The sequence below is a fragment of the Canis lupus genome, chromosome 21, assembly GCF_048164855.1.
Source record: "Canis lupus baileyi chromosome 21, mCanLup2.hap1, whole genome shotgun sequence".
NCBI lineage: Eukaryota > Metazoa > Chordata > Mammalia > Carnivora > Canidae > Canis > Canis lupus.
In genome coordinates this window covers 2805262-2831066 of record NC_132858.1, presented here as the reverse complement: position 1 = coordinate 2831066, position 25805 = coordinate 2805262, and the positions used below count along the sequence as shown (strand labels likewise).

The window sequence follows — 25805 nt, the reverse complement described above, 5'->3', positions numbered from 1 at the left end:
TTGCTTTATTCCACAAATATTTACTAGCCCTACTGTATGCCAGGGACTGTTCCGGACAAGGTGGACAAGGACTCCTTTATCACAGAACCGACATTCTGCGAGGGAGCCTCCACAATAAACAAGCATCTAACAAGAAGCTATCCAGGGCTACAATAGGAGGTGACAGGGTAGCACTGCATCAGGAAGCTTGTGCCACCTTTGTGTCCAGCAGCCCCTGTCTAGCACTACCCACAAGGTCGGTCTCCATCCCTAGACTGGGGCCCAGTGGAGGGCAGAGCATGTGTCTGCTTCACCACTGTCCTCAAAGAGCCTGCCACATATCGCTCTGAAAATGTTTAGTCATTGCAGGACACTGAACAGTATTCAAACAGAAAGGGGGTGAGGGGCCAGCCAGTGAGCCAGGCCTTACCTGCAACAATCTCATTCCATCTTCACAACAATATCACAAGGGGATTGCTATTATTTAAAATTTTGTTTTTACAAACGAGGAAATCAACCTAGAAATTTGGAGGTAACACAGCTACAAGACTGCCTAGCCAGGGGATCCCTGGGTGGCGCAGCGGTTTAGCGCTTGCCCTTGGCCCAGGGCGTGATCCTGGAGACCCAGGATCGAATCCCATGTCGGGCTCCCGGTGCATGGAGCCTGCTTCTCCCTCTGCCTATGTCTCTGCCTCTCTCTCTCTATCATAAAAAAAAAAAAAAAAAGGCTGCCTAGCCAGGATTCCAGGGCAAGTCTATCTGCTCTCAAACCCATGCTTTTAAATGTCATACAAGCTACTGCAGAGAGAATTTCCAGAAGTTCCAGTTTGGACATTGTGGTCAATAGCATCATAGACTGTAGCAGAGGGTAGGGGTCCTTTTTAAAATTTAATTAATTAATTAATGCAAGGGATTTCATTTTAGAACAGCTCCGTCTTGGGTGCCTGGTTGGCTCAGTCAGCAGAGCATGCAACTCTTGATTTCAGGGTTTTGAGTTTAAGCCCCACATTGGGTGTAGAATTTACTTAATATAAAAAAAAAGAATTTACTTAATATATATATTTTATATCATAATATAAACATTAAAATAGGGATCTCTGGGTGGCGCAGCAGGTTAGCGCCTGCCTTTGGCCCAGGGCACGATCCTGGAGACCCGGGATCGAATCCCACGTCAGGATCCCGATGCATGGAGCCTGCTTCTCCCTCCGCCTGTGTCTCTGCCTCTCTCTCTCTCTCTGTGTGTGACTATCATAAATAAATAAAAAATTAAAAAAAAAAGTACCTCAGAAGAGGACCACATTTAAAAAAAATTAAAATATTTATTTATTTAATATTAATTTAATACATATTACAGGGACACCTGGGTGGTTCAGCGGTTGGGTAACTGACTTCAGCTCAGGTTGAGATCCCAGGATTCTGGATCAAGTCCTGCATCAGGCTCCTGCGAAGAGCCTGCCTCTCTCTCTCTCTCTCTCTCTCTCTCTCTGTGTCTCTCATGAATAAATCTTTTTAAAAAGTAAATAAAAATACATATTACATATATATAAAAAAACAAGGGTGCCTGGGTGGCTCAGTCAGTTAAGCATCTCAGGTCATGATCCCAGCGTTCTGGGATCGAGTCCCACATTGGGATTCCTGCTCCGTGGTGAGCCTGCTTCTCTCTCTCCCATTTCCCCTGCTTGTGCTCTCTTGCTTTCTCTCACTCTTTGTCAAATAAATCTTTAAAAAAAAAAAAAAAAAAAAAAAAGAATGGCTCTGTCTGTGCTTTTTCTTTTTGTGCTAGGCCCCATTTCTGAATAAGCCAAAGAAGCTATGTACCCACTTCAAGATGGAAGCCAGAAAGTTAATCATCCTGAGTTGTGTCCTAGGTCCCAACACCTGGTAACACCTAAGAGCCAGATCCCAAAAATGTTCCAGGACATTAGCTTCAAACAAACCCCAGCTGACCCTGGCAATTGACACCCCTATCTTCAGTAATTTATGGAATAGCACCTATTGTTCGCCTGACACTAGCCTTTGATCTGACTCTACCTTGGATTCCTGAAGGCATACATACCCTAGACCCCTTTCCAAGATAAATCTCTCACCCCAGCAATGCTGAGACTTACTCTCCTTTCCTTTCCGAGTCTCCCAGACACCCCATCTGCTAGTCTCTACCTGTCACTTACACTATTCAATAAACTGTTTCCAATTCCTCTGGCTCATTTTTTATTTCTGTCCTGTGTGAAGCCAAGGACCCTCTCGGCTGGTTATGTGGGACCCCCGCCCTGGGTCCTCGGACCCAGCCTGCTGGCATCAAAGAGACTGGGAGAACAGGGGCTGTAAAAGAGAAACCTCAGCTCCATGGGGGCAGGGAGTGGGGGTCATAGAAAGGTAGCAAGGCACCCAGAGTGCCCCAAAGGGCAGACTGTGCCTGAAATTCTGGAGGGATGGGCTCCCAGTCCCTTAGCTACCCACACTCTTCCTCACTCCTCCCCATCTCCTCCCCTGCTAGATGACAATTGTTAATGTCCAGGAGTCTCAGCCCAGCCCCACCCCCCAGCTACCAGGCCCCTTTCCCTCACTCTGCTTAGGGCCTTGACAAACAGCCCAGGACAGATGCTTCTAAACTTCCCCCTCCCACCTCTATCCCAAAAGGCACAGCCTAGGGGCATTAGACACTAGTAGTGGCCTGCCACTGAAAGAAGGGGCAGGGACCTCCCTGCTGCCCTACTGGCTTTGTCTTATGAACAAAGTGATAATGCCCAGGTTAGAGCACAGCCAGGCAGGAGGTCCAGAGATACTTTAGAATGGGCCTTTCTGTGGTTCCCTAGGTTACTCCCTGGGGAAGCACACATTCATCTTCTTCACCATCGGCCAGAGGGAAAGGAGCGGAGGTTTGTGGAGCAGGTCCATCTGTGCTCTGTTCCACGGTGGGGCTTAAATACTGCAACTGAGTCTACAAATCCCCGGGCAGCGTTTGCACCCAGGGCTGCCTTTGGGATTAATACTAGCAGCTCTGCTTCTGCCCCCACCCTCCAGGCGCCCCTCCCTCAAGCCAGGGACAGTCCTTCACCAAGAGAGCAGCAAACCCGAGTGGTGCATCTTTACACCAAAACACTTAACAAACGACTGCCATAGCATGGATGGCTCCCGCAAACGTAATGTGGAGTAGAAGAGACCAGACCTAGAGGCACAGAGGCTGTGTGGTCTTGTTAAAACAAAGGGCAACAGCAGGCAGGACAAAAGCCACCAATGAGAGGAGTAGGTGTCAGGTAGTGGGAATCATGGAGGGGAAGTGGGAGGGCACGGGATCCAGAGAGGCTGGGGCTTTTGGGTGTTGGTGACAAACATGTGTTGACTCCCAGATGATGCCATCACGGGTGACTGTTCATTCACGACTTATGCACATTTCTGTATGTCTCCTACACTTCAGTTTAAAAACTTCAAAACAGCATGAAAAAGCAAGAAAAACAAATGTGTGATATGATCTTGTTTTTAGAAAACAAAGAAGAGGGCAGCCGGTTTAGCACCTCCTTCAGCCCAGGACGTGATCCTAGAGACCCAGGATCGAGTCCCACGTCAGGCTCCCTACTTGGAGCCTGCTTCTCCCTCTGCCTGTGTCTCTGCCTGTGTGTGTGTGTGTGTCTCATGAATAAATGAATAAAATCTTAAAAAAGAAGAAGAAGAAATATCTAGAGAAGTAGATAGGGGGCAGCCTGGGTGGCTCAGCGGTTTAGCGTCGCCTTCAGCCCAGTGCATAATCCTGGAGTCCTGGGATCGAGTTCCACATCGGGCTCCCTGCACATGTCTCTGCCTTTCTCTCTCTGTGTCTCTCATGAATAAAAAAAACCTTTTTTTTTTTTTTAATTTTTATTTATTTATGATAGGCACAAAAATATGGAACGCTTCACGAATTTGCGTGTCATCCTTGCGCAGGGGCCATGCTAATCTTCTCTGTATCGTTCCAATTTTAGTATATGTGCTGCCGAAGCGAGCACGAATAAATAAAATCTTAAAAAAAAAGAGAGAGAGAGAGAGAAGTAGACATAGATAAAAGCCTGGAAGGACACACACACACATTCACACACATTCACACACACACACACACACTCAAGTTGTTGGAAGTCTCTCTATGGGGGTGAGGCCTAGAGGTCCCAGCCTGGGTCCTGATCCCAGGGCCTCAGACTGTTCCCCCCACCCCTCTCTTCCCTGAATGGGGCTGCAGGAATAGATCCCAAGCCTTGGGGATGGTAGGGGAACTGGTCCCTACTCCTGAGACCAGCTTCACAATCCAGGCCCCCAAGGCCTGATGGTCATATATGGGCTGCAAAGATACCAGCTGCCCCAACTCAAAGGTGCCCCCTGACCATACATGGGTTAGAGAAACACTAGGTATCCCCCACCCTAGGTCCCTGAGGAAAAGTGCAGGCCCAATAGCTGTTCTGCCCAAATACGGAGCTTGTGAAGCCTGGGGAGGGGGCTGCATGTCAGCGGTTTGATGCCATAAGGTATAAATCCCCCAGATACCCAACATACACACCTTCTGGAGTTCACCACCTCCCAGAGCACCTAACCTGGAGTTGGTAAGAACCTAAGCGAGGGGTTGCCAGTTCTCCCACCTGGCCTAGACTCTCCTCCTGGCATGTGGAGTGGGTGCTGGGCACTGAAACCAGGGGCTGGTAGAGGGAGGGCTACAGGGTGAAGGAGCCCACTCCAGGGTTCTCACTGTGGGCAGCTGCAGTCTCTCCATAGACCTGGAGGTACTGTCTCCCTGGAGTGGGGGGAGCAGCAGAGGCCCTAGTGGAGGCTTAGGAAGGGTCCAGTATCCAAAGGAGTAGGGTTCGAGAAGGGGGTGTAGATCCTAAACTAATTTGCTGGGTTACCTAGAGAACTACCCTTTTCCTACCTGGGTCTTTGCTTCCCCATCTGCAAAATGGTGGCTTTCATGCAAAATCCAGCAGGAGAAAGAGGCAGGAGGGGCTGGTCTCACCAGAAGGAAAAGGCTGACTGGGGAAACCTAAGCTGGTGCTGGTCCAGGCAGAGCAAGGAGTCACCAGAGCGGGTTGTGGGCAGGGTCCCAGAGGGGCATCTGCTCTTCCTGGGGCACAGCTGTCAGCAGGCACCAGATGTTTAGAGGGGGGAGACACGGCTTGATGAGGGAGGCAGGGAGTTATAGAGTGACAAGGGGGTGCAGAGGCAGGGGTGCTCTCCCCCCAGTGGAATGTAGCTGTCCTACCCAGCACCCCCAGGGGTGTGGCACCTGGTTGGAAAATTCCAGCCACTCCCCCTCAACCATCCTCCTGGAGCCAGGTGGCAGTTAACCCCTTCTGGCCCACAGCCAGCAACCATGTGTGATGAGGGTAAGATCACCCGGCTCATGTGCTTTGTGCTACACATGCTGAGGTTTAGGGATGTCCAGCGACACTGGTGTGACAAGGTCTGCCCAACCCCACAGCTAACAGACCACCAAGACTCTCAGCAGAACTCCTAGCTGTTAGATCAGCAAGCCTGGGTGCTGCTCCCAACTCCATGGTGTAGATGGGTACACTGAGACCAGAAGAGGGGGTGGAGCTGCCGGGCTGGACCACTCCCCAAGCATGCCCAAGGCCTCCCTGCCCCATCTCCCTAAGGTCAAGAGGGAAAAGATGCCCGAGGTCGTGGTAGAGACTAACATTCCTGCCAGGTATGTGACCATTCAAGCCTAAGCTGTGGCCATATGCCTCTGGCTGTACCAGGGAGGACCAGCCTCACCCCTATCCTGCTGTGACCCTGCATCCAGACCTCTCTGCCTTCCAGACCCCTGGCTGGACCCACAACTCCTAACCTTGAGCTTCTCTCAGTCACAGAACCCCTGACCTCTTCTCCATCTGTAGCCCAAGGAGAGTTCCCCATTCTTTCTCATTGTTCTCAATACCCCCATCTCTTAGGCCCCCGGAAGGCCCTAAGTCCCTGCCCCTGACAGTTCCATCCCTAGCCCCCCACACCCCTCCAGTCAATGTCCCTGTCCCTTCTCGCTCCCTGTAACCAACATTTGGACAGGGCTGCCCCAGGAGTGCAGGCCACCGCTTTGCTCCCCCTCAATCTACTCCCCAGACATCATACTGGATTCCAGGGATGACAGCACGCACAATGTGCCTCTACGAGGGCTGTACTCTGCCCCTCACCATCCAGCACCTGGACCTGGCTGGCTGGGGCCTTGCTAGCTCATAAAGATCCTTGCTCATGAAGAAGTAACACGGCTACTTCCTTGTCACAACTGGTACAAGGGGAGGAGTGGCTGAGGCTACCTCCTAGGCCTACTCCCTGCAACTCTCTGCTGCTGTACCAGGGCAAGACCACACAGTGATGTAGGACCTGGTGCACCAAGCCTTCTTCCACGCCAGGGCCCTGGAGTGAACAGTCCATGGAGGACAGCTGGACCCCATCCCCCAGGGCAGCAGCTGGCTCCAGTTTTGCTTGCTCACCTTGGCTCACGCGGTGATCCCCAAAACCATTCTCCAAGGTAAACAGCCCCACTCTGTTGGAGGCTCCAGGTCCTGACCAGCCTGGTTGCCTTCCTTGAGGGCCTTATCCCTCTAACCTTGGGTTGGTTTACACTAAGCATGGGGCAGTGTGGTCTGACTTCAGCCCCAGCATGGGCAGTCTTTCCCTGCCAGCCCATAGCAAGCACTCATCTTCAAGATCTCACCGCAGGGACTCCTAAAGCAACAATATAGGTTCACAGGTTCACCTTGTCCACTTCTGCACAGCCAACCTCCAGGGAACATGAGACCATGTGTGCACGCAGGTGCAGTAGGAGGGTTCGCACAGGTGCTTCTCCAACCCTGGGTAAGCAATGGGACACAGAGGGCCCAAGTCAGAGGGGATCAAGTGGGCTGCAGCTTTGGAAGCCAGGGCATCTGGCAGAGCTCTGGCACAATTCCTTCTTCCCCACCCGGTTGACGGGGAGATCACACAGGATGTGAAGGAAAAGCTCAGGTCGGGAGCCATACTCGGAGCACCAGATGGCTGTGGCTGCCTCTTCCTCTGGAGAAGAGCCACAAGCCACCTGATAGACAAGTCATCACTACGCAACAGACACTGCTGCTGTCTCAACACGCTCCTTCAGGCCATCCTGGTGGGCAAGCCAGGCCTTCAACCTTGGCCTTCTCAACTCCAGTCCCCATTTTTCTCAACAGTCCCCATCCCCCGCATGGGACAGAAGGAACCCCTCAGGAGACACTGCCCCTTCAACAAACAGGTTGGCCACAGGAAAAGTCTACTTTGTTTCTCTAGGCCAAGCCCTGGGAGGGAAGACAGGGTCTTGAGACCGACAGGTGTCTGCCTTACCAGGCACGGAATCTGCCAGGATCACCAGGGCGACCTAGAACTCCCTCATCAAGTGTGACGCTGACATCCAGAGACCTGTGTGCCAACAACAGCCTGCCTGGGCACCACTATGTACCTGGGCATTGCAGATCAGATGCGGAACATCACTGCCCCAGTACCCCGCACCGTGAAGATCAAGGCTGTTGAACTGACCACCTATTTTTTTTTTTTTTTTTTTTTTTGAGAGGCAGAGACATAGGCAGAGGGAGAAGTAGGCTCCACACAGGGAGCCTGATGTAGGACTCAACCCCTGGACTCTGGGATCACGCCCTGGGCCAAAGGCAGGTGCTCAACCGCTGAGCCACCCAGGTACCCCAAAATGACCATCTTCAAAACCTGGCAGCAGAAACCACCTGGTGACCAAGTTGTCTCCACTGGCAAAGCATAGTCCTTTTCAAACCAGCTCATGTTCTGAATGAAATGGATATTTCTCATGCAGAAATGGTGCCTCTTGCTCCATCTGCTCACTGAAGGCACTTCAACAAGTACCACTTGAGTGAAAAAGGTTCAGTGGCAGCTGCAGGGAGGGGTAGAGGCAGCTACTGGAGGACCCAAGAGGCATCCAAGTCCTTTGGGGAGGTGGAAGAGGAGGCGAGCACACGGCCCCCTCATAGCAGGGACCAAGGAAGGGCCCCACAGCCTTCCAACTCTCCCCATTTCCCCTGTGACAAGGGGATGGTCATTCCAAGAAGTTCCTACCTGGGATTAAAACAACCTGCAAGGAACAAAGAACTTGAGAGGGGGGGCAGAATTTTGTCGCATGGGAAATGACTGTATGATCAGCTCTCTCTCTTCCCAAGGATCATGATGCCTTTCTTCGTGCCTCCAAGATAAGGCAATGGCACAAACCATCTCCAGGTGGGATGACACCCACTGAACAGCTATGAACCCTGCCTCTCCTTCCCCAGCTTGCTGCCCTACCAGAACACAAATGTTCCCTGTGACTTGGGGCTCCTCCTAGCCTCCTCCCTTTCCACCTTTCAGGAAAAGGTGATTCCCAGGCAGGAGCACAGCGAGGCTAGCCCCTCCAGCACCCACAGGAAGTGCTTTTGAACCCCAGCTCCTAGCCCACTTCCTGCCTCTCCTCCTAGCTTACCCTGGGCCAGAGACTGGCAGGAGTCCCCGCCTGGAAGAGAAACTGCATAGCTCCATCTGTCACAAACCAGGGGCTGAGTCTCTCCCAGCTTGTAACTTTCCTGTCCTGTCAGGCTTGACATGAGTTACATTCCTTTGAGCCTTTGTCTTTTGTGTGGAGAAAAGAGGGCTTTGGACTCTTTTTAAGAGACAAAGAATATTCTGACTAACCCAATAAAGTAAAAGGGAAGAAAGAAGTATCAACACTCTCAATCCACTCCTCGCACACAAGTACATTGGAGTTTACGTTTAGCCAAAGATGTCAAACATCATGCTGCCTGGCTTAGGAGTCTGTCCAAGATGCAAAGCAGGCATCCCTTGAAAGACCTTTTACCTCTCCCCAGGGGACACAAACACACATACTCTGTCTCAGTTCCCACCGCTGGCTGCTTGTCCCAGACACCCTAAAGTTTTCTCAAGCCAAGGCTTCTTTCACAGCAAGGTGTGTGGAGCCTCACAGCTTCGTGCCTCCCAGGGCTCAGGGCAAACACTGAAGACAGTGTGAAGGTCAGAGGTATCTGTGAGACCACACTGCCCATGGTACCCCAGCATTAGGACACAATCCCAGCAGCTGAACAAAGTGTCTTTTATTTGTGACATACAAATACAACCAATGCAAAAAGAGATCACTTTTCCCTTTGATTCCAGTGATAACAAGTTGCTAAAGAAAAAAAAAAGTATCAAGGAGTTTATCTTGTTTCCTCTAAAAAAACCCAGAAAGGGTTAAAAACAACCATATACATGTCATATACACATCTGACATCAACAAAACTAACCTGAAATAGGGTGGATACAATTAAAAAAAATCTTAAAATATTTTAACATGCCCCAAACAAACACAAAAAAGCTGGGAACAAAAGACCTGCTGTTTCTCAAAACCAAGACCTGGGGAAGGAGAGACTCATGTTTGAGAAGTGAATGGGCTCAACACCGAAAGAGAGGAACCTGCTAGTCCTAGGTGGCGCCTCTCTTACCCCAGCCCTGGCCCCGAGCAGCCCTCCAGGAGACGGCGGCGGCAGGGGCCACAAGAGCAGGGTGCAGCACCGAGCACCTCATCTACCAGTGGGCTTCAGTGGCAGGTGTTCAATGAGTGGAAAGAGACAACATACACCAAACTCACCTTATGAGGAATTTACAGTGGGGTTCCTTTTGATCCCCTTGAGTGGGAGGTATCAGAAATCCACGATGAGACAATAAATATCTGTTCTGTGTCGACAGACAGGGATCAGAGGAAAAAATTCCTAAGCATGCTTCTGTCATTCCATGATTCTTAGAAGGAGCCCACCAATGTTCCCTCCCACTCCCCCAGAGAATCCCCTGGGAGCCAGGAGGTAGAGGCAGAGATGGGCTTACTCCAGTGTAAAGCTGCAAGGCCCTCTCCAAGGGAGTGCCACATCCACTGCTGGCGGGGTCAGGAGCCACAAAGCACTCCGAGGAGGGCCAGGCTAGCTGAAGGAGGCCATGTGCACAGGCCCCTGCACCAGCAGGAAAGGAGAGAAGAGACCCGCCAGCAGAGACCACCTGAGTCAGGGTAGAGGGTGGGGGTGAGCAGCCTCTGAGGTCAGGACAGACAGACCTCCAAGAGAGCAACTTCACAAAGGCTAGAACCTTGAAGACACTTCCTGAAGCAGAGTTCAAGGATGCCCAAGGGAGGCGGCAGGTGCTTTTTCCTGGATGAGGATTTGGTCATATTCGTCCCTGGAAGGGGCCCAAAGCCCAGAGATCAGAGCAAATATAAGCTCTGACCACAGCCTCTCTATCTTGTGAGAGAAGAGGAAGGCCTTCTCCCCCAGCTCCAGTCCGCTGCCACAGGGTGACAGTGGAGAGAGAGAAAAGCAGCGGTTTGGGCCACTGAGAGGCATTCCTGCCGCAGCCAGAGCTGTCAGCCAGGGCAGTGGCACCAAGGCCTCACTGAGGCAGCAAGGGTCAAGGCTGGGGAGTGCAGGCAGTAGGGCCTGCTGCTGGCTAGGGGCTCTCTGAAAAGGGAGGGAGGCTCTACCTGCAGAGAGCGATCAGCACCAAGATATGAGAGGCAACAGCACTGAAGATGCCAGGAACAAGGGGTCCTTCTGGGGGAAGATCAGGGGCTCCCTAATGTAATTCTTCCCCTTGAGAGTGAGAACAGAGGTATCAGGTGGGGGTGAGTTAGGGGAGAAGTGGTGAGGGGCGGTGGAGAACAACTGGCAGGACCTCTGGCTCGTTTCCGTGAATGGAAAGCTCGAGGTGAGTTGCTGCCAGGAGATCAAGAGGTTATGCTAGAATGCAGCAAAGTACAAAAGCCCAGAGAAGCAACTCTCTTCCCAGGGGGCCCCTGTCCACACCTTGTTCCTGGTCCTCTCATCCTCTCAACAACAATGCAGAGAGGTACGGAGCCTTCCTCCCAACGGGCTGGTCCCCTGGGATGCCTCCACACTACCCGTGGGCCCATCAAAGCACAGCTAGAAAGAGCTCTCTTGCTTCCCAGTGTAGTGGCACGAAAGACCTTCCCGCAGTCTCCATCAGAGCATTTGTCTATGAAACAGGATTCTCTCTGAAGCCTATCTCTATGTCCAGATCTTGCACTCAGTCCATTCCTCATTGGGGACCAGCCAGACCCTGACCCATGGTTCCAGGATTTTATAAAGGTAGCTATAAACACTCCATTTGTCCAAGTGTGTGTGTGGCGGGGGGGAGGGGGAAGGCTTGTCAGGAATCCATCTGCAGAGAAGTCAGGGAACCTCATGCTCAAGGGCACAAGGGCACAAGGGCACAAGGGCCAAGCGAGAAGGCAGTTGCTGTGAGAGGGTCCATGTCATGCCCGGGCTCCGCCAGCTCTTCCCTTAGCACCCTCTCCTCTCTGCTCCTTCAGAGCACTCTGTTCTTCTAGGAGAGAGGACAGGCAGCTCGGACTGCTCTACCCCAGGGGTTCTGTGCTCTCAGGCTGTAGCCTGGCACACGCAGGGCTGAGGAGGCCACAGCTCTGAGGGCACTTGGCCAGCGGTGTGAGCTCAGGGAGAGGACAGACCTTGGAAGAGAGCATTCTAGCTTGGGAGCTCAGTGGCAGCAGCCACCACAGTGCCCACCCGCATGGGAGTGCTGGCTGTCCCCAAACTTGGTCCTCCGGCTCAGGATCTCGTAGGAGCAATCCTCTCCACAGCAACCAGACATGCTGGGGGAAGAGTCATCGATTTCAAATCTGCAAGGCAGGCAAGAGGAAAGGCTTGACTACAGGTAGCTGACTGCCTTCCTCCCCCTAGCCTGGGAACTTTTCCACCAGCCACACTTATGAAACCCCTAGGAGTGAGGGCACAGCCTGAGGGCATGCCCACACCATCTCATCAGTGCCCAGGTTATTCCCATGGATCACTAGACCGGGAGTTCAGCCTTCAGGATGAATGAGGGCCAGGACCAGGGTAAAGGCCCTGGGGCAGGCACCTCCTACCACCCAGAGCGTCCCACACCAGGGCCCAGCTCCTTACTGCAGTGCTTCTCTGAAGAACTGGTAGGCGCCATGATTGTGCTTAAATACAGTTAACATAACCTTCTTCATCTGTGTGCTGAAAAGAAAGCAGAGCAAACACCTTCCAGAAAGAGAAACAATGCTAACTCACGCCTCTTTTGTGTCTCTTCCTATTGTCGCCCATTTGCTCCCAAGAAGCACTCCCCTGAGCCCCAACTCTAGCCTCCCTGCTGGGCACCCGTAGCACTCAGTGCTGTCCTCTGTTCCAGGGCTGACCAGACTACACGGGTATCAGGCCTCCACCTGACTGGCTTCTTCTCCACTTCCTCTCTGCACCCTACTATTCAGGCACAGCAGGCACTCAGCAGCACTTGTTGCATAGAGCTGCGTGTACAAAATCTGGGGTCACAGTAAGGCAGGGAGTCTTTTACTGAGAGGGTTCTAGATGCCTTTCTTCCAAGACATTCCTAGGAGTCTTGTCCTCCACAAGGCTCAAAGAAGAGTGGATGGCCCAAAGGGGTGACACATGGGGTTTGGGGGACAGGGGCCCTTACCTATTGGCCATGAGCTGCAGAATCTGTATGAGGAACTTCCCCAGACCTTTCCGCCGCACCTTGCTTTCCAACTGCACCTCATAGCTGGGTGAAGAAAGCAGCCAAGTGAGCATGGAGAGGCAGGGACCATCAGAGGAGCCTGGGGCCCTGGCAGCCCTTGGTCCCAGACCGGCACAGTGGACTCTGCCACCCAGCTGAGTGCCCAGAGCAGCACCAGTGTGTCCTCCCCACGCCCTACCCCAAGCTGGGCTCCTACCAGTATAGGACTTCATCCCCGCACTCCACGTCAAACCGGAAGTGAGAAAAGGCAACAGGGACCGAACTGCTTTCCCAAGCAATGAGGTACCAGGCTCGGTCATCCGTCATTTCCTCTCGTTTCTCTCGGTCCTTCCAGCCCCACTCACTTTGCTCGTACCTGGGAAATGTGGGGGCAGTCAGGGTGGGGAACCCCACAAAGGGAGGAGCAAGGCTCCCCTCCTGTCAGGGCTTGCTTACATGGTCTGCATGTTGGTTTTGGTCAAGTCGAAGGCCCAGGCCACGGTGGCTGGCTCCAGTCCAGACACTCGCTTACACTCGATGGAGACGTTTAACCTGAAGCAGAGGGAAAGGCAGCGTGTGGGGCCTGAGGTAGGCCCAAGCACTGCCTGCTGCCCTGATGGCCTCACAGTGCAGCATGCTTGGTCTGGGCTCACCTGCCTTCCAAGACGTGACCATGGAAGGTGCCACTGAAGGAACAAAGCCGTTCTGGCCAAGAAGAACAACTGTTATCACAAGCCCACCTCCCCGACCACAGTCCCATTTCCTGACTGCCCTGAGAGGCCCTTATCGGCCTGGGCACTCTGTGAACTCCTGTCGCTCTCGGGACCTCTTTGCTTTCTCCAGCCTCTCTTCTATACTTTGCTATAAGCCCCAGTCTTCTTGGTCCCTTTAGTTCCTGCCCTTAGATATTCAGTCTCTAAACGGACTCTTCATTGGGCCGCTATGGCACCTTAGGGCCTTTAAGACCACGGTCCATCACCCTCCTGATGGGTCCTGCCTGCCATTTCCTTTGAGGACACAGTGGGTGTTCTTGGCTGAGCAAACAGGGTGGAGCAATGTCCAACCCCATGCTATTTTCCTAAATTAACAAATGCTGTAGATGTTAAGGTCTTGGACTATATTTACTTCTATGTGGAATGTTAGTAAATCACAGTTCAGTTCCTTGACCAAACTGTGGAACCTCAATCTCAGGCAGTACTGCATTCTGACAGGACTGAAGTCAGCAACACTAAGGTCCTTATTAGAGAGGCCCCGGGTCAGGACCTTCCAGTGTTCTGTGACACGACCCCACAGAGGATGTGCCCACTGGAGGCCACTACCACCTCTGCTATCTGGTCTGCCATATGAGCTACACGTGCACTCAGCCTTATAAATTCGGAACTTCTTGGTTCTGAAGAGCCTTTCTTTGTAAGTACTGACTGACCATGTCGTAGTCAGAAATGCCCAAACACGGCCTTACATCTGGCTCAGCCATATACTTTCTGAAGGGCAGTCTGCAGGTATGAATTCTCCACTAATCTGAGTTTTCTTCTTTTGAGTTAAGTATGTTAAAGCAGGATCACAGCCACACAAATCACACAAAATTCAGGCACCAAAGGAGCCCAGAGTCAGCTGGCAATGCCTGATTCAGGACTGTTCTGGTCTTTCTCAAACTCAGGGGAAGGGGGAATAAGGACCATGAGAAGACATCACAGTAAGGGATCTCTAAACTGTATCAGAGGGCTTCCCAGACATTGAATGGCAAGGCTATGGGAAGAACTGTATTATGTCTGGTCACAGACAGGAAGAACAAGTTAATGTGATACTATGAAATTCAGACATACCTAGAAAAAGCAGATATAGTGTTACCTGCTAAAGTGTTTGCTTCATAATTCACATATTTACATCTGTCTATCTTGTTCACTAAAATAGTCATACCAAAAAAAATAAAATAAAATAAAATACTCATACCAGCTGCTACTTACAGGACTGGATATAATTCTCTTTCCTCCTTAAAACAACCTTGCAAGTTTGGCATCATCACTCAGTTTAACAGACAAAAAAATGAAGCTTAAGGAGTGTGGCTTCTCCGAATACAGTTAATCAGAGGTGTAGTTTTGATTCAAACCCACAGTTGTGATTCTCTAAAGCCATAATCCCTGTTTTTCCTTAAGCTAACAACAGCTCTTATAGGACAGATTATACTTCCTGTTTTATAAACTAAAAAGACAGAAAAGGGAAGGGGGCTTTAACCCAGATTCCACAGCAGTAAACTCGATTAGTAACAATAACAGCTAACACTGATCTAGGTTTTGGTACGCTCCAGGCACTAGCACTTTATACCTAATCTTTCTGACAAAACCATTTTATTTATATATTAAAGATTTTATGTATTTATTTATTCATGAGAGACACACAGAGAGAGAGGCAGAGGCATAGGCAGAGGGAGAAGCAGGTTCCATGCAGGGAGCCCGACGTGGGACTCGATCCCTGGACTCCGGGATCATGCCCTGAGCCAAAGGCAGAGGCTCAACCGCTGAGTCACCCAGGTATCCTGAAATCATTTTATTATTAGGCCCATTGCTGATTAGAAAATAGAAGCACAGGGATCCCTGGGTGGCGCAGCGGTTTGATGCCTGCCTTTGGCCCAGGGCACGATCCTGGAGACCCGGGATCGAATCCCACATCGGGCTCCCGGTGCATGGACCCTGCTTCTCCCTCTGCCTATGTCTCTGCCTCTCTCTCTCTGTGTGACTATCATAAATAAATAAAAATTAAAGAAAAAAAAAAGAAAATAGCACAGAGAGGTTAAGCCCAGGGTCCAAGGTCACACAGCTAATAAGTGGCTTTTAACAATTAATTACATCATACACTCAAGGAAAGAGCCCTAGATTGGGAATGTTTTTTCTTAAGATTTTTAAATTTCTTTATCTATTCATGAGACACACAAAAAGGTAGAGACACAGACAAAGAGAGAAGCAGGCTTCCTGTGGGGAGCCTGATGCAAGACTAGATCCCAGGACCCCAGGATCATGACCTGAGCCAAAGGCAGACGCTCAACCACTGAGCCACCCAGGCACCCCTACATTGGGAATTAAAGCCCCCTCAGCAACCAGGGAGAAACCCTGTGGCTCAGAAATCTTATTCAGGGACAGCCCTGGTGGCGCAGCGGTTTAGTGCCACCTGCAGCCCAGGGCATGATCCTAGAGATCTGGGATCGAGTTCCACGTCAGGCTCCTGCATGGAGCTTGCTTCTCCCTCCTCCTGTGTCTCTGCGTCTCTCTCTCTCTCTCTGTGTCTATCATAAATAAATAAATAAATCTAAAAAAAAAAAAAAAAAAAGAAAGAGATCTTATTTAGCTTTTCTTAGCCTTGATTCGCCCGTGCATAAAAGGAAGAAGTCAGCCTAGATAATGTTTCAAGTTTGTTTCAGTTCTATGATTCTTCACCCAGAGAGAATATCAAATCCTAAAGAAATGTCAGTCTAAGATTATGCAATCTTGGGATGCCTAGGTGGCTCAGCGGTCTCTCTCTCATTAATAAATAAATACATCTTAAATAAAAATTAGATTATACAATCTTTGTCCATTTATGGATTCCTCTGTTGCTCTAACCAGGGGCTTTTATATCAATAAGACACTCTCCATAGCTTCTCCTTTTTCATAACAGAGAATGAGAGAATTTGGGTGGGAGGAAGCATACTGTGGGAAGGTGAATTCCTTCAGACACTCAAGGTGATAACAGTCAGGAGTGCTAAACACTTACCCATTTCGGGCAGCCCGGGTGGCTCAGTGGTTTAGCGCCACCTTCAGCCAAGGGTGTGATCTTGGAGACCCAGGATTGAGTCCAACATCAGGCTCCCTGCATGGAGCCTGCTTCTCCCTCTGCCTGTGTCTCTGCCTCTCTCTCTCTCTCTCTCTCTCATGAATAAATAAATAAATAAAATATAACAAACAAACAAACAAAAAAACCCACTTACCCATTTCGATCATATTTCTTGAACACAGGGAAAGCCTCTAGAGGGTCTCCAAGCTGTGGAGGGAAAAAAATGAGAAGTAGCACACATACATGGCACAGCTGCAGGCTCTGCCCTCAAATATGACAGTGTACAGACCCACATGAGGAGACTGTTCCTGGCCCAGGAGCAGCCCTTCTAGTAAGGAGGCCCAACAGAGTTAAGTCAGCTTCACTTCACAAAGAAGAGACGCTACTAGACTAATACTAATTAATACTGGCCTATAGGTCACCTGACCCAAAAGAGAGGCCACTTGATCCACCTGCATACTTCTTTATTTTTCTTTTTATTTTAAGTAGGCTCCATACCCAGTGTGGGGCTTGAACTCACGGCCTTGAGATCAAGAGTTGCCTGCTCTACCAATTGGACCAGCCAGGTGCTCCACTTAACTGCATCTTTCTTTTTTTTAATATTTTATTTATTTGAGATAGAAAAGTGCACATATGCACAGGAGGTGGGGTGGAGGAAGAACCTCAAGCAGACTCCTTGCTAGATCACAGGACCCTGAAATCATGACCTGAGCCCAAACCAAGAGTCAGATGCTTAATGGACTGAGCCATCCAGGTGCTCCTCACCTGCATACTTCTAAGAGGCCCCCAACTAACCCCAAGTCAAAACCCAAAACGGAGCAATCATGTCCCTAAACCACCTCCTTATAAATGTGGACTGTTTATTGGGTGGGCTAAAAGAATAACAAAAAATGGGATATGAAATGGTTGCAAGACAGATGACCAGAATCTCTCCAGTTCCATTTGTAAGCCAAGATGGCTTCTAGTGGGGCTACCTGAGTGTTCAGCGTCACAGCTACTCCTTCCTTGCCTGTGCCCCCTGAACCAGACTGCTGCCTCCTGCTCCTGGTGTCAGCACAACCTTTGGTACTTCATGGTCAGTCAATAAACTTTGAAGGAATGAGTGAGGAAACTATAACACATTTTACCAGGGAGGTTTCCTCTCCAAAATGCAAGATCCTAAATTTCTCCAGACCCTCTTCTATTGGTACGGAAGAAGACCCACAGAGAGAAGTAGCCACTTCCATTTGTTTTCTTAAGTAGGCTGCATGCCCAGTGTGGGGCTGGAACTCACAACCCTGAGACTGAGTCGATGCATGCTTCACTAAGTCAGCCAGGCACCCGCAGCCATTTCCATTTGAGTCCACATTTCCCTACACACCTGGGCCAACCTCTGGCCCTCCTGGCAACTCCCCTGCTGGGCTCATTTTCCTCAGCTAGCAAATAACAAAATTCTGCCACAGGGTGGCGCCAAAAGAAGTCAAATGAAAACCCAGCTGAAGTTCTAGGAGGAAGGGACTTAGGAAAGAGGAGTCACCCTGTTGGCAGCGTCCACTTTGGCACAGACAGCATCCATGGCAGCTCGCTCCTCCAACCGCTTCTGCTTCTTCTCCTTTGCTTTGCTTGACTTCCTCTGCAACACAGAAAAGCAAAGTTGGCTGGAAGGGCTGTGGCCGACCAGAGACTTTCCGTTTCAGGAACCGTTTCAGTCAATCCCTGGGCCCACAGGCCTGGCCTCAGCAGCGGGAACTTCCAATCCTGGCTGCTGCACACTCAGTGGGATGGGAAAGATGCAAGCGTTTTCTAGTCATGAGAGCTCGGGAGCATCACTAGACTTCTCAGCTTCCTTGTCAGAAAAAGTACTGACCCTCAGGACTGCTGGATCACTGTGAGAACCCAGTGAGAGCACATGACCATGCCTGCAGTAGAGCCTGGCCCCCAGCAGGTGCCTAATAAATATGTACTCATCCATTCCCTCCTAAGGAGGGAACAACTAATTTTAGACATATTCAGGGCAGGTTTCAGGGAGGAGATGGTATCTGAGGTAGCCAATGACACCTATTCCTAAACATGAGTTTAGTCAAAGCCTTCTCAGCTTCAGAAGACAAAGATCTGGTCTGGGGGAGCCCTTCTGAGCACTGGATCCCCTTTCCTTTTTGGGGGGTCCCCTTTTAAGCAAGATCAGGGCACTCTGGCTTAATAAGACCGAACTGTTCCACAGAAACACTGCTCAGCTAAGGCCAATGAGCAGCAGGCACCCACTGCACACCTAGTATGAATAAGGGCAGAGTGAAGGGCCTCAAAGTGTTCACCTGGGGACAGAGGCCATGCTGATACATGGTCAGCAAGGCCATGTTGCAGGACACACAGGCAGCAGGGGGGTGGGGGGAGCAAAGGGAGAGTGGCCTTGCACAGAGTCACCAATGCGCAAATCACCCATAACTGCATACAGAGCAAATCCTATTGTATGGCTCACATGGGGTTCTCTCAGGCCTACATAGATCCTCTTATTTACCATCCTGTAAAAAGCTAGTAACACAGGAAAAAGAGCTCACACCTGGAGTCTGACAGACCTTACCCAAAGCCTCTTCCTGCTCTTCAGAGTAGTGTTTGGGCAACATCCAGTCCTTCTCTGCACCTCCTCCCCTCATTTGATGAATGGGGTGAGTGAGGCTCATGAGACCTCCTCTGCGGTAGAAGGCCAGTGAGACTTAATATGGCACGTGCTCAACAAACGAGGGCTCTCATTCTCATTCCCAAGGAAGACCAGAGCAGCACCTGCATCCAAAGTTGCTCACTCACCCAGCCCAAATGCCAAAGGCACCCAAAGACACTGGTGGGATGGCTCTGCTTTTCTACCAACCTCACTACCTCTTCTGACTCCAACCTCTTGGTTTCCCGGGCTCACCACCACAGAGACGCTTTACTACCTCCAATGGCACCTTAGCCTTGACACTGGCACCAGCAAAGGGGAAGTTGAAAAAGCAGATACTAGGAAAGTTTCTCAGGATAAATTCTACCCTCAGCTCTCCAAGGAATGACACTGCCTAACTCTTATGTCAAGGGTCCAGCAGGCAAGAGTTCTGATACAAAGAAATCACAGGGATTGCTCTTCTGGGTGTAAACTCACCCAACAGCTATTTTATGCTGGAAGCTCGGCTAGATCCCATTTCCTACTTCCCTAAAGGAAGGAACAGAAGAGAACAGACTGTCTTCATAATGCTAGGACTGGAGGGGCAAACCAGCTCCTTTCTACTGCACACGGGTTTCAGGGCATCCATCTTTTTCCCTGGGAATTTGAATTTCAAAACAACATTGAGAGACACTCGGCTCACAAAGTACTTTCACAAACACCTGCTTCGATTCTTAGGGAAAACCCAGCATCTCCATTCACACGTGAGGAAACTGAGTGAGGCTCAGAGGGATGGTGTGATTATGTTACCCCAAGAGTAAGTGGCAGAGGGGGACTTAATCCCAGGGGTTGGGCCCTAGATCCAGTGTTTATTCCACCAGCCACGCTGTCTCGCAATGGGAAGGCCTATTCCAATGTCAAAAGACCTTCCTTCTCAGTCCTGCCAAAAGAAAGCCCAGACTTTAGGAACTGTTAAGGTAGCTACTCAGCAATTCATTTCTCATCACCTTTCTGGCTTGGTGATGGCTGACACACCATACCAGCACAAGTGCTGCCTTAGGCCCTACCTCTACACCGAGGGAGGGGTAAGGAACAGGGAAAACTGAGACAGTCGGCCTCCAGGAAAGAACATGAGCTCTGGCATCACTCAGGCCACGCTGGTTCTCCTTCTGCCACCCCCGCATGACCCGTAAAAACAAGTCCATCTCCAGAAAAATGGGGACACGAATGCTGGCCTCACCAAAAAGCTGAAAGGACAGGTCAGAAGTCCCCTTTACAGTAGAAGCAAGTGAAGTTCCCCTCCTCCACCCTGCACACTAGTTCTCTCTTCGCACGACACAGAGCTGAAAGATCAAAGGTGCTGGAAGGAAAGTGTGACTCTCAGGACCCAGAAAGCACTGAAACGTGGGTTCCCTCCACAGCATCTAATTTCTAAGCACGCTAAGTAATTCCTAAGCACAAGCAGCAGGGGGCCAACCCCAAGCCTCCAGGAGATTTATGGGCTCATTCATGCAAGGGAACAGGCCAGCCAGACAATCCTGAGTGCAGCTCAGGGCTGCCATGGCCCAAGACCCCTAAGTGCTTCACTGCCTGCACACAGGGTATGGCAGGCTGCAGCAGGCCAGGACAGGCAGGGTCTCTCCCTCAAACCTAACACACACTAGGAAAAATGGTTCCCTACTGTTCCAATTAGCTTTGCCCTGCCTCTTGGAGGTAAGGCTATCCTGCAGGGACACAGGAAAATTCTCCTAATTAAAATGGGAAATAAGCACAGTGAACAGTAAAGCTCATTGCGGTTAAGTGTCTTTCCCAAGGGAGCTTTATATAAAAAGAGTGTGGGATTTTGAGTCAAGAGACTTGGATTTGATTCTCAGCTCTTCCAAATAATAGCTGTGTAACTTTGGGCAAGTTATTTAATCTCTTTTCAGCAAGTTACTTAGTTTCTCTGGATCTCAATTTCCTCATCAGTGAAAAAGGGGCTAACAATGCCTACACCTCACAGGACTATTGTGAGGACAAAATGATACAATGTATTAAATTTTTAAAAATAAGGAATTCTGTTTACAGGGATCCACTTGTGTCACACACTACTCTCCTAATGCTTTAATAAAGAGGACTTAGGGGCAGCCCTGGTGGCTCAGCGGTTTAGCGCCACCTTCAGCCCAGGGCGTGATCCTGGAGACCTGGGATCGAGTCCCACATCGGGCTCCCAGTGCATGGAGCCTGCTTCTCCCTCTGCCTGTGTCTCTGCCTCTCTCTCTCTCTCTCTCTCTCTCTCCCTCTCTCTGTGACTATCATAAATAAATTAATTAAAAAAAAAAAAAGAGTCCCATGTTGGGCTCCCTGCATGGAGCCTGCTTCTCCCCCAGCCTCTCTCTCCTCTCTGTGTATTCTCATGAATAAATAATAAATCTTAAAAAAATAAAGAGGACTTAGTTTAGTCTTTATGATAACAAGTTATGTGTGCCAACTTCTTTGATGAGAAAATTGAGGCACAGAGAGGTTTGTGAGCTTTCAGGGTGAACAGAATTTTCAGAGCTCTCTCTATCACCCTCTCCCTCCATTCACACCAGACTGTACACTCCATTAGGTAGAGGTCACACTGGCTTTTATTAGTCAGTGTATACCCAGTGCTCAGCAGACAGCAAGTACTAGTGAATCATCCGAGATTCAAATCCAAGTCTGAACCCTAAAATCCATGCTTCTTTCACAACATCAACTACATTTATACAGGACTTGTTATAAAGCGTGATGTAAGTGTTTTCACATGCAGCCGTGAAACTCCTCCCCTTGCTATTTTTATTTTTTAAAGATTTTATTTATTTATTCATGAGAGACACACAGAGAGAGGCACATAGGCAGAGGGAGAAGCAGACTCCCTGCGGGGAACCCGATTTGGGACTCGATCCCAGGACCCTGGGATCACGCCCTGAGCCAAAGGCAGAGGCTCAACCACTGAGCCACCCAGGCATCCCTCACTGTTCCTATTGAAGTAGTATCTCCACATGCAGTTCTAAGACTGCCAGGAGTCACAGGGAGAAATTAAAAAACAAAAAGCACACAGATGGGGGCAGGAGGCACCTTTCAGAAAAGAGATTTGGCATCTCATAGATTTTTAGTGTCAATACCTTTACCCCACCCCATCCAGAAAAAAACCTCCGTTTTTGGTGAAGGGAGCTAGAGATTGAATTCTAATGTCTAAAAGACAACACATTTGGGCAGCAAGGGTGAAAGAACTTTGAAGAGAAGGGTGTTCCATCTGATACTATTCTCTCTCAGCCTAAGGTCAGGCTGTCAAATGGAGCAAGGCTCCCTAAGAGGCAGTGCTCGCCACAAACACCGACCTTCCTGACACTGAGGTGGGGAGTCCACAGCCCCTATCAGGGAAGAATTGAGGATAATAAGAGGGTTCCAGTTCTGTTTCAAGAAGGAAGATTCAAGTCTCTCTTTTTGCAGTGACTTTTAGGCCAGAAGAGACTAGGCAGGGGACATTCTGAGAAACACATCTGTAAAGTATGAGTAATAATGTAGTGGCCCTAAAGGAAGCAAGGGTCACAGTATCTCTGACTCTTGCTCTTTCAACTCAACCAGTGAGGAAGTGTTGAACCCAAAGGGCATGTTATGTTCCTTGTTTGCTACTCAGTCCGTAGTGGCTGATGCCGAGTAGACACTGAGAGATACCAACGGCACAGATTTTACTTCATTCCAACAAAAGCTGGGGTCTGGGACCTTTCACCAAAATCTGGGTTAACTCTGCCTAAGGACTCCAGACTTGATTTCCTATATACAAAGTACAGGGGGATCCCTGGGTGGCTCAGCCGTTTAGCGCCTGCCTTCGGCCCAGGGCGTGATCCTGTAGTTCCCAGGATCGAGTCCCACGTCGGGCTCCCTGCGTGGAGCCTGCTTCTGCCTCTGTCTCTGCCTCTCTCTCTGTTCTCATGAATGAATAAATAAAATCTTAAAAAAAAAAAAAAAGTACATAGTACCCCAAATTCCTTGCTGAAACAAGATGAATGTGTTCTGACGTGGATTACATAAAATGCTTGACATGGGTGAGATGACTATTTTTGTCCAACAAGTTGATTTGTTCAGTCAATAATAACTTGAGAGAAAAATCTAGGTTAACAACAGGAGGGACAAGCCCAATGAGTTAAAAGTAGCACAAATCTATTTTGGATAACTAAAGTAAAAGGTGAATACAAACAAAAACAACAGCCAGGATTTCATGTGGCTATTTGCATCTACTATCTCGTTTAATCCTCCAATCTACTGGGTGGGGTGGGGGGACCATCATCCACATTACACAGAGGAGGAAATTCAAATTCAGAAAGGCCACCTCACTGGTACAGTATCATGCTGCGAGCCAGTGGAGATAGAACTGGAACTGAGATATCCCAGGCTCCAAAGTCAGGGCTCCCTAAAGGCAGTGAAAACTCCACGTAGAAACTAATCTACAGGGCAGCCCCGGTGGCGCAGCGGTTTAGCGCCGCCTGCAGCCCGGGGTGTGATCCTGCAGACCCAGGATCGAGTCCCACATCGGGCTCCCTGCATGGAGCCTGCTTCTCCCTCTATGTCTGTGCCTCTCTCTCTCTGTGTCTCTCATGAATAAGTAAATAAAACCTTTAAAAAAAAAAAAAAAGTACAGGGATCCCTGGGTGGCGCAGCGGTTTAGCGCCTGCCTTTGGCCCAGGGCGCGATCCTGGAGACCCGGGATCGAATCCCACGTCGGGCTCCCGGTGCATGGAGCCTGCTTCTCCCTCTGCCTATGTCTCTGCCTCTCTCTCTCTCTCTCTGTGTGACTATCATAAATAAATAAAAATTTTTTTAAAAGTACAGATTTTGAAAAAAAGAAAAAAAAGAAAACGGAAAAAAGAAAAACTAATCTACACCGTACCAGGGAGGACCAGTTCCATTTTTTTTTTTTTTTTTTCAGGAGAGTGACTGATACTATTCTAACTGGAACTTAGGGAGGTGAACTCACAGAAATATTTTAATAACTTCTGCCCAGCTCTCTGTGGGCACATGCCAGGGAAGGGCGCACCTCCAGGCTGCCTCACACAGAACAGGTGGTCACTAAGCTTGCGCGGCTGGAGCCATCCATCAGTGGCGCCCCCATCAGTCCCCTCCCTGCTCATCTCCGGACCGCTTCCCCAGGCAAAGCCACCTGCAGCACTCAACCACCCAAGTAATGATTAAAAACCACCCTGTGTCTGGGAGGCCTCGCGAGCAGGCCCTCCCCTCCGTTGGAAGGGGAGAGAACGTTTCAGGAGCAGGAGGAACCTGGAGGACAGGTCTGCAAAGAGTGCAGGGAAACCGACTTCACCGGGAATCTCGCCAGCGGGAAGTGCAGCCGGCGGTCGAGGGGGTCCGAGTTAGGGTCTGGCCCCGCTCCCTGCCTGTGACCTTGGCTGCGTGCCTCCTCTCTGGGCCTCGGTTCCCTGCAAGCCAGAGGCCGCCTAGGACGTGGGAAGCCGCAGAGCCGGTGACAGCCAGGTGATGGGTGACCCCTGGGGGCGCGGGGTACCCCAGGGCCCGCGCAGGGGTTAGAGGGAGGCCAAGAAGATGAGAAGTCGTCAGCCGGGAAGACAGCACGGGCGCGACGCGAGGGGCGGGGGACACCCAAGGGGGTGAGGGCCGGAGAAGAGGGCTCCCCGGGATCCCCGAGCTGCGCCCAGGGTGGGAACGCTCGGAGTGGGGGCGGGGGAGTCGGGTCATGTGGGGGGTGGAGGTCACGTGAGGCCGGAGGGGGTCAGGGTCACGTGAGAGGGGGTTCAAGGAACAATGGGGGCGCGGGGGGCGCGGGGACCAGGGAGCGCCCCCGACCCTCGCGTCTCCTCCTTCTGCCTCACTCACCCCCATGGCGGCAACGGCGGCGGCGGCCCTCAGCTCCTCCTTCCCACACTCGCCGGCAGGGAGGCGGCAACGGCAGGGACGGCGGCGGCGGCAACCCCAGAGCGGCGGCGGCGGGTCCCGCACCGCGCATGCGCCTCGCGGGCTCCCCTGCGCGCCCTGGCGGGCACCGCGCCGGCGCAGAGCGGGGGAGGGCGCGACGGGGGAAGCGCGCAGGTGGAGAGCGGGGGGGGGCGGGGGCGGGCCGAGGGTCCCGCACCCGGCAGAGGCGGGAGGCGCGGGGCAGCGTCGCGCCGGGAATGACGTCACGCCCGGCCCGCCTCCTCCTCGCCCCGCGGTGTCTGTAGCTATGGCAACGGCCGCGCCTGGCCGGGAGGAGCGCGCTGCCTGGCGGCCGGGTGGGTGGCGGCGCCGCTCGCGCGCTCGGCCTCCGAGGCCACTTTCGCGGAGAACAAAACGCGTCGTGACCTCAGAAGCCCCAGCCCTTCCGGCAACCCCCGGGGACGGGGGCACTTCTTGGAAACGTTCCCACCTTCTCGGCCTCGAACCCTTGAAATTCCTTTTCTAATAAGAGCCCGTTATTCATTCATCGTCTCGCAACTATTCACTCACCGTCCATTCACTCGCTCTCCAAGTAAACACTCACCAGCGTCTACGCCGCGCTGAGCCCGGGGGCCGCAGACGGGAGCGGCCAAAACTTCACCGTTTAGAGATCGGCGTGCAAAAAAAAAATTTAAAAAAAAAAAAAAGAGATCGGCGTGCAACCTCTGTTTACCGGAGGGTGGGCAGCGCTGCGGACCTGAGCCCTCTGGTGGCCTGCACGGTCCTCACTGCAGTCGGCCCCGGCAGACCAGTGTGACCCCGTGCACCCATCCCCGCGGGAGCTGTGTGCGCTGGACGCCCCTGCGCCCTACCCCGGATCCCCAGAGGTGGGGCCGGTCTCCTGAGGGCCTCCCACGTAGGGTCAGGCTTGTAAAAATGAGGCAACCGCTGCCCAAGCCTTAAGCTTCATAGACCTCGTCAGGTTTTGCTCATTATCCCATCT

At 51.1% G+C, this 25805-nt stretch overlaps 1 protein-coding gene and 1 non-coding gene across 5 annotated transcripts; both read right to left on the bottom strand.

Moving 5' to 3' along the window:
* Window positions 1-3380: 3380 nt before the first annotated feature.
* Window positions 3381-24919, bottom strand: NAA40 (N-alpha-acetyltransferase 40, NatD catalytic subunit). Of its 4 annotated transcripts, none has more exons than XM_072789641.1 (10): window positions 24764-24919; window positions 17816-17911; window positions 16454-16506; window positions 12952-13047; window positions 12713-12871; window positions 12457-12540; window positions 11922-11999; window positions 11526-11638; window positions 6692-6785; window positions 3381-3402 (listed from the first exon to the last, which is right to left on the bottom strand). In XM_072789641.1, the coding sequence occupies exons 1-10, from the start codon at window positions 24767-24769 to the stop codon at window positions 3396-3398; spliced, it is 786 nt and encodes a 261-aa protein (XP_072645742.1). In that variant the 5' UTR covers window positions 24770-24919; the 3' UTR covers window positions 3381-3395. The 4 variants fall into 4 exon arrangements, with proteins under 4 accessions (XP_072645742.1, XP_072645741.1, XP_072645740.1 ...); XM_072789639.1 differs by lacking the exon at window positions 3381-3402 and adding an exon at window positions 4850-5070; XM_072789640.1 differs by lacking the exons at window positions 3381-3402; window positions 12952-13047 and adding an exon at window positions 4804-5070.
* LOC140613671 (U6 spliceosomal RNA) lies at window positions 3853-3959 on the bottom strand. Its single transcript, XR_012014563.1, has one exon. It is a non-coding gene; the product is annotated as a U6 spliceosomal RNA (small nuclear RNA).
* Window positions 24920-25805: the final 886 nt, after the last annotated feature.